Genomic DNA, 8710 nt, shown 5'->3' with positions numbered 1-8710 from the left:
TTATCATCATGTGCCCTGACCCTCCTGCAGATCCTTGTGTCTCTGAGGATGCAAAGCCAAAATGTGAGAGTGGGATTTTGTTCTCTTTTCCTCTTGCAAGTGATTACCATAGCTTCACCTTCCTAAATGGCATACCCTTTCCCTCAGGTATGTGACAAACTGAAAGACACTGAAGATGTCACTGCACCCACTGTCTGAGATGGAGCAGGTTTTCATACATGTTCTGAATTTTCAGTTTGTATCCAGAGACCCCTTTCGTTTTTAGTCAATTGGGGAACAGCCCCACAGGAAGAAAAACCAATAACCTTTACTGCACTGATCAGTAAATTTGTTTTAAGGCCTCCAAATGACATCACACAGACTTAGTACCTGCATGGGAGGCTGTTTATTTTGTAATGGTGATAGAATCTAATGAGAAAATAATTTTAGGATTGTGCAAGTCTTACGCCAGAGTATCCTGTGGTGAGTTGGGCAAGTACAGACACCCTCACTCTTCCTGCAGGCATGCAGTTGCTCAGCCTATCATTCCTAGAATGTTGGGATGCTGGAATGCAAAATATGGAAAACAGTCAGGCTTCTAGCAAATTTTCACTAGCAGGCAAAACAAGGCAAAGTTGAGGCTGTGTTATTTACAAAAACAGCAGAAGAGTTGTGTATATCTGTAGCCCCAGGGAAAAGTGTCACGCACTGCAACCGAGGTTTCCTGTCCTCCTCCTCCTTGTTGCTGAGAATGGAGTCCAAGGCCCTTTTCTGACCATGTGCCAAATCTACTGTGTTTCTGCCCAACATCCTGCTGCACAGGAGTTCACTGGCTTTCCTTGGAGAGGACCTGGAGGGCAGGTCCATGGTCAGCCTCCACAGTACACTGTGTGCTGGCTACTTCTGTACAATGCAAACTTAGATGGACACAGCTTTGTTCAGAGCAGCAGTAACCACCCTCCCTTCTTTACCAGCAATAAAGCAGAAAGCAGTTCACCTGAGTTGGAGATAATGCACTTCTTTAGACATTCCAGTAAGCTGTATTGTTATAGCTCTCTTCAAACCAAGTTGCATCTTGTCTCATCAGGACAGCTTAAGGTAAGTGCTGAGCAGCTGTGGCTATCTCAGGGCAGGAGGCTGAAGGCCTCTCATTCTGGTGCTCAGCCTCTGTCTGTGGGAACAGCCTCTGTCTGTGAGAACAGCAGAGGAAAAAGAAACTTAAGATGAAGTGCTGACTTAAAGCAGCATTTTGTGCCAAGAGCTCAGGAAATTCTGAGTCAGAAGCCGTTTGCTTCCTAGGGTCACAATACCCCAAAAGACAGGAAAGATAACAAAAGTCCTACAATTCTGTAAGCCTTGCACCACAGGCAGAGCTGGCCAGAATCCTACACTCACAGCACCCATCCAAGGAGGGGTGCTGGTGGGACAGGCAGAGCCTGCACAGCAGCTGGATAGGAGAGAAACATTTTTCACAGTGCGAGGTGTAAAAATGCAGGACTAGAGCCCCAGGAAGGCTGCATCACCCAGGAGACTGCAGCACTGAAAGGATGAGGCTCTGAACAGCCTTGGGAGACAGCCCCATTTGAACAGGGATAGGACTGGTGACCTCCAGGGGACCCTGCCAGCCTCAATCACTCTACAAGCCCTTAGTAAAAAGCCAGTCTCTTGCTAGGTTTCAAAGTACAGTTGGTGACTGGAGCATGAAGAGGCCCAAAAGCTTTTGAATTCAGCATGGAAACTGCCTTTGATCTCAATGGCTTTTATTTTAGGATAAACTTGACCTGCCAGTGTCATTATTTCAGTGAATTATTGACAAATTGTGTCACTGGGTGCCAACAGGTGCTAAATCAGCTCTGTACACGCAGTGGCCACCCCAGCTGGCTGTTTCTGAGCAGAAGTTGCTGGGTTCAGCAGGTCTCCCTGTTCCTCTCTCTCACACTGAGATTCCATTCCTTGTGAGTCAATGAGTGATCATTGCACAACGTTTCTCTGCAAATGAGTGTTTGAAGAGGCCTTGGCTGGGTTGCACAACCCTACTTGGTCAACACCTCCTGGAACACTCCTGTCTGCTGAGAGCTCACATGAGGGCTGGCACATGAGTGACCTCCTGACTGTCTTGACTAACCAGGGGAGGCCACAGATCAGCAGGCTGGGCTGCTTCCTCTTTGCCTGGGCTGCAGCATGAGGGAACCCCATGGAAAAGCCAATGAACAAAATCCCATGGAGCCTTTAAAAATGCCCATTTCATTACCACACACCTTTTCCCAACACTGTTTGAAATGTCAGACACCTGCCCAAAGCAGGGCAGGATCCTGGGCACCAAGGTCCAGAGGAAGGGACATGCAGAACTGCTCCAGCAATCCCCATGCTGGAGAATCAGTGCTTTGCCAGGGTCACCAAAACAACAGCATGTTTGTTCCAGGCTGTTTCTGTGTGACCCTGGTGCAGGCAGAGCCTGAGTGCCACCACTGAGCTGTGAGCTTGGAGAGGCAGCATCCATCTCTGGCATCCAAATACCATCATAGGGGTCATCATATGCCATCACACATCCCACCTTGCTTTTGGCCAACAACAGGCAAACCTTCAGCACCACACCTGTCGGCCCCAAGAGCCTGCTTTCCAGGGCAACAGTCCAGCTTCACGATTCTCCCACACATTTTACCTTATTCCAAAGACTTTTTGCGACAGCTCTTCCTCCAACTCAGAGGATGTGCTCGAGAATTCCTACCACAACATAATGCACAATTTCCTCAAAACTTCTTTCCACTAGAAGTCACTAAGAAGGACTTACAAAAACTTTGGAAAGGAGATATGATCAGATGAAATGCAACTGAACCCCCCCCCCCCCCCCAAAAAAAAACTGGGACATTTAGTGACTACCAGAAAATGCTATGGGAGGAAATGAGGTGCAGTGCAAAGGACCAAAACATGCCAAAACCAAGCTCACAGATGTTGCAAAATAAGAGAAAAAATCAAGGAGGAAGACAGAACTTTGAGGGGAAGATATGAGAGACATGGCATGGATACTGGGAAAAAAAAGCTCATTGCCAAAGTGAAAGCCATCAAAAGGCATGGGATGCCACCAAGTGCAGGGACATGGACCAAAGACTGCCCAATTGGTTCCCATTGAAATTGCAAGATTCCATTTCCCTTCAAGAAAGGAACTGAAATTTCATCCAAAATTCCATCTTATGGGTCATCTGCCAGCTTATGTTTCCTGATGAGGGACAGCTGTGGCCACGTTACCCCTGTACTTCAGAGATGTGTGTTTAATGAAATGTTGCTGGTGGTTTACATGATGGGTCCACACGAGCGAGTTGCCCATAGCCTCTGGGCATGCTCTGCTCTGCACTGAGCCCTAGCTTAGGGATTTCCTTCCAGGCAGCTCACAGCCAGGCACAGTAATTTGCATTAACATCAATAATTTCTGGGTTTGGGAGAGCCACGGCAGCTCTTGCAAATCAAATCAGAGCTTTGCAGTTGTTATGCCAGAGGAAAATGTTGCACATGCAATTTGAGAAAAGCCCACATAAATTCAAATGTTCAAGGCACTCCTTGCATTTCAAAACCTGGAATGTGCAGGTCTGATTTTTGGTCTAGACATTAGTAAATTTAGGTCTGAGCCCAGTCAGATTACAGTGATTTCACACTCTTTGCACAGGCTCCACTGACCAGCTCTATCCAAGACTTCTCCCTGGCCCCAAGGTCCAGCTGGTGACTCAAATGTCCCAGGACACTGAGGTGCTGCAGTGCTTCACTTTGTCAATCAGTTACTTGACCCTGGCGTGTGTAAAGTCCAGTTGCTCTGCAGAAATATCCAGCACATCAGTCCTGGCTTATTTCCTTCCAGGTTTCTATTTTAACCTCTTACCCATCAGATTACTTTTAGGTAATTGACTCATTGACTGTGAATGTTATAATATAATGATATCCTGATCAGGCCAAGGATCAGGGAGCATCAGGGGAGGCCTCAATCCTCTCCTGGACATCCAGCACGTTCCTGGCAATGGCGACAGGCTGGGGGACAGGTTGAGGGCAGGGGAGCTGGAGACCACTCCTACTGCAGCATCACTGGGGCAGGGGCTGACAGACCTGGGAGGCTGGAGTGGGGTCCTGGACCATGTGCAGGGTGGGGAAGCACTGGGGAGACACTGGAGACAGCCACACCTGTGTGAGTGTCCTCAGAGCCCTGAGAACAGCATCAGCTCCCAGATTGGTACTAGAAACTCGTGTCTCAGGTTTAGCCCCAGCATCCTGAGTGCCACCCTGGGAGCAGCCCAGGCTCCCAGCAGGAGCACCTGCAGGAGGGTGATGGCAGCATGAGGGAGGGCTTCAGCTCTGGCATCCTGCAGATGTGCTGCCCAGAGGCAAGGCAGAGGTGCCAACAGCTGCACACAGCTGAAATAACCATGACTGTGGAGTCAGCTGTGCTGTCACGCGTGGCAAGCTCTGCTCATGATATCCTCAAAACCAAGACTGCTGTTATTCACTGTTCCTCATTCTTGGTAATTGTCCCTTCCCAACAAGATGTGCACGCAGCCATGCTGGCAGATGTACAGAACTGGTTTGCTATCTATGCACATTTGGCTACAGCTGGGGCACGTAGGCATGGACATTTATTTCAAGCCCCAGAGACTGAGAGAGGGACCAGCTTTATGTAACACCCTTTTATCCTTGGAGCTTCAGGAATAAGGCAGAGACCTTGGGCAACTTGGCCCAAGGTGCCCTAAATCTCTTTTGAATGTTATTGGGAGGAAACAATAGCAAGTCTGAGTTGCACCTTTTTGCAATCAGAGCTTTGCTAATCAGCTTTGCTGATTCCAAGCTGGGGGAGCTGCAGTGGAGGTTACTGGCTTCCTGCATGCAGACAACCCAGTATTTTGTGTTTGCAGTGGGAATCTTGCCTGTGTGAAGGCACCCAGAAGACACAGACCTGTCTTGCAACTAAGGCTCTTGTTTCCATTATTCAATCATGAAAAATTGTTTTCAAATTCAATGAAATGCATTTTTGCATTGATTCAATACATTCTGTGGGAATTTGTTTGTTCAGAGAAATTTAAGTCTGCAATGACTGAATGACTTAAAGTGCACATAGAAAGGAGAATTAGAAAGTTCTGTCTGCAACAGCCTGAATTTATTAAAGTAATAACCTGGTGGGAATTACAGCTAGGATAACACTTGTGAAAATGACAGCCATGTAAAAAGGGATTGGTATTTAATTCTAACTCCTTTTGACTTTCAAATTTTAATCTGGTTTGATACATTGGGCAAATTATTAAGTTCTTTACAAAGGCTTATTTTAAAATAATTGCACCATATCACACATTAAAATAAATATACAATTAACCAGACACTAAGAAACAACCAATGTGAATAAAATTGCTGGACATGTAAAACTGATGGTGAAGACTTTGAATCTTTAGGAAAAATGCATTGACGAAAATGCCTATGCTACCTGGTTTGAGTGACAGATAGAAGGCAAAAAATATATTCTTAGTGAAAGTACAGGATCATCTTGCACTGTTTGTAATTATGTGGATTTCAAAGGCAAAGACGTTGTTGACAGCAGGACAGAGATGGAGCTCTGCTACAGGTGGCAACCCTATGCCACTGAATACATCAGACAAGACCCAGTTTATTCAAACTGGGTGAACAGATACCATAAAGCACAAACACAATCTTACCTCCAAACAGATTGAGGTGTGTGCAGGCCTTTCAAAGGCCTTGTGCACAGATGTGATACACACCTGCCATCATTTATTATAAAGTAAATGTCCACCTTTTTGCAAGATCTCTGGATTTTCTCTACTGTTCATTTACATTCTGCAGTGTTGGCTGGTTGCAGCTGAGAGGTTCTGAGGCTTGATACTTCAAGTTTTCCAGAGGATGAGTGTTCTCCTGAATGCTCCTTTTACTTCTGCAAATGACCTCTACCGAGAAATGCCGTGTGTTCAGACACCATCTAGCATTAGCCCATCTGCCCTATGTTGAAGACCACACTCCAGAGAACTTCCAAGGTCTGCAGATACCAGAAGATCTCACAAGGTAAACTATCCAGCTCTTCCAGGATGACAGCAAAGACAGAAAAAAAGCAGCATGGCCCTTAGGAAAAGTCTGACTCTTTGACAATTTTAAATGGTGGGGTTTTATGGTCAATTGGTTTATAAATAAAATGGAAATCTTTCTTGGTTTCACTCTTCAGAAGGGAGGCTTTGATATGGTGTGGAAGGGCATCTTTGTCCAGCTGCAGCCACTGGTCATCAACATAAACAAAGAGCCCATAGTCCTTGGGATCGGACACTTCAAACTTCTCGGCACACTGCTGGCTCAGCTGCTCAGCTGTGGTATCGCGACGGGAAGCAAGGGTCCTCGACTGACCACTGATTTCCAGAAAGGAGATACAGATGAAATCCTGAAGAGAAACAGGAGAGACCTTGCAGTTAACACAGTAACCTAGGACTGAAGGAGGAAGAATTCAATCACAAAGCTCTAGCTGCCTAGAGCTCCCAAATATCCTCCCGTCATTCTCCAATGTCCTAGTTATTCTCTCCTTTCTTCCCTCTGTCAGGCTCTGAATCAGAAAATACTTTATTAAGCACTTTACCAAATAATTAGCACCATAAAGACACTGAAGTTAAAGCACTTTTTCTGATTTTACTGAATATCCTTAAGAGAACTATCTGCAATGGTTCATTTGCCCGTATTTTTACAGCTCCTGAAAAAAAGGGTTTGCAAAGAAGTGACAGACAAGAAAAACAGACCAGAAATGTCAGAGATCTGGCCTGAAAACCCCCTGTTTCCCAGAAATGGGATAGGGCTAGCAGTGTGGTGGCCTTGCAACTTCACAATCACCCAAACAGCATCTTGAAAGTGTGCCTTCTGAACTTCCTTCCATCAGTAAGGAAATAGCAGAAGTTATGCTGAGAAGGCTGATTTACTTGTATCCTGTTTCAGGCAGTAACAACTGTTGTGACAGCTTTCATCTTGCCAAACACATAAGGAACAGACTCTAGAGAGCTTTTGGTCACAGTGGAACCTGTGTGTTTAATTTGCATATGGGAATTCCAAAACAAATCCCATTTTGTTCAGAAAATAATGAGGATCCCTGGCAGAAGGGGAGTTTTCAAATGCATGGACTATAGGCTTCCAAACTGCATTTCAGGAGTATCACTGCAGTGGATTGAGGCAGGCAGAAGGATGGACAGAGCCCTGCTGAACATATCAGTAAGTGGTTTAGCTTTGCCAGAATGGGCTTTCATGTCTGATACTACCCCTCATTCAAAGGGGTGCAAAATGGCCCTTCAGCTGCTGGAGGCGGTGGGAATCTTCTGGGGAAATGTGTCCTTTGCTTGCTCAGCTATTGTGCTCCATGCTAGGTACTTCTATGAGCTACTGCTGCCAGAGCAGCACTCAGGGCTGGATAGATATTTGCTGTATCTCATACACCATTCCTGGTTTCTGAGATCATCAGGGACTGGTTGGACTGCAATATGGGAAACCTCTTCAACTCCATGCTTTCACATGGACTACCCTTCCCCATAGGAGACTTTTCCCTGGCTTTCCCCTCGGCATGCACAATTTTCAGTTCTGCGCAGTGAAAGCACTACCGAACGTGAGACACGGCCTTTGCTGCCTCCCTGTGGGTGATAATTTGATCACAGCACATGGGGCTGGCCGTGTACCCTGCCTGCCTGCACCAGTCTCATCATGGCTGGAGGCCCAGAGCGCGCATCTGTCCTGGGATCTTCTCTCACGGGTGCACAGGGAGATCTTTGCCAGGCCATGCACAGCATGGGCTTCAAAACTGACCCAACGTGATGGGTTTTTCTGCTGCCAGACAGGCTCTGGAAGATGCCTGACTGACTGTTTTTTGGGATGTCTCAGACCCCCCTACAGCTTTATACCATCTAGAAGCAGCCCTGCATAGCCTGCTCACATCTCAGTTTAGCCCAAGATTTCCCCAGGCATTAAGGGCGATGATTAAGAGGGGCTTCTGAGTCCCCACCACAGCTCCTGCACGCAAAGGCTCCTAGCACACCTCCTTTGAGAATGAACAGAAAAATCACTTTGCAGTTATATTTAAAACTACAATATTATAAAGGTACTTCAAGATTTCAAAATTTATTTTATAGGTAGTATGTATTTAAAATTTGATGTGTTTTAAGATCTGGAAACCTTGCCCCAGATGTGCTCTCCTTTTTTAATAGTGATTTCAATTAATTTCATTTAAAAATGATTACCATATTAAAGATTTCTAAGTATGGAGAAAGCAAGCAGGCTTTTCCCCTAGGATACAACGCTGGCTACCTGCACTGAGGAGCGGGAAGCCCGGGCCTTGTTCAGCGTTCTCCGTCGCTCCCAGCGGTGGATGGAGTCCTGAACCTCCACGCTCAGCTGCCGTGTCACAGTGATTTTGTCGTAGTTCTTGATGTGCTCCAGGACCCCGTAGGTGGTGGTTAAATAATAGGAGCCTGCAAAAGGTGAAAGTCTTGTGTGAACATCACATCTTCTCATGGGCCATTCGGTCCTGCTGCCATCCTGCCCCCACGGGGCAGCTGCCTGAGCCTTGCTGCAGGGGTCACTGGTGTCACCCGAGTGAAGGACACCCTGTGACCAGCGTCCTCCAGCCCCTCCTGCTCCAGATCAGTGCTGCCCCCCAGACTGCTACGGCTGTAGATGTCCTGGGCGGAAAGGAAAGAGCTATAAAAACTGCTTTCACAAACAAGCCCTA

At 46.6% G+C, this 8710-nt stretch overlaps 1 protein-coding gene across 2 annotated transcripts in view; it reads right to left on the bottom strand.

Annotated features, from left to right (window-relative positions):
• Positions 1-5113: 5113 nt before the first annotated feature.
• Positions 5114-8710, bottom strand: part of RIN3 (Ras and Rab interactor 3) — a 65580-nt gene continuing 61983 nt past the window's right edge. For both annotated transcript variants that reach the window (XM_058807212.1, XM_058807213.1), the window contains 2 exons: positions 8287-8450; positions 5114-6391 (listed from right to left, as the gene is read on the bottom strand). In XM_058807212.1, the coding sequence (XP_058663195.1) occupies positions 6083-6391; positions 8287-8450 (473 nt within the window). In that variant the 3' untranslated portion in view covers positions 5114-6082. The remainder of the gene's footprint in view (positions 6392-8286; positions 8451-8710) is intronic.

Source organism: Ammospiza caudacuta, chromosome 6, assembly GCF_027887145.1.
Source record: "Ammospiza caudacuta isolate bAmmCau1 chromosome 6, bAmmCau1.pri, whole genome shotgun sequence".
In the NCBI taxonomy this organism is placed as follows: Eukaryota; Metazoa; Chordata; class Aves; order Passeriformes; family Passerellidae; genus Ammospiza; species Ammospiza caudacuta.
This window is presented reverse-complemented; position numbering and strand designations above follow the sequence as displayed.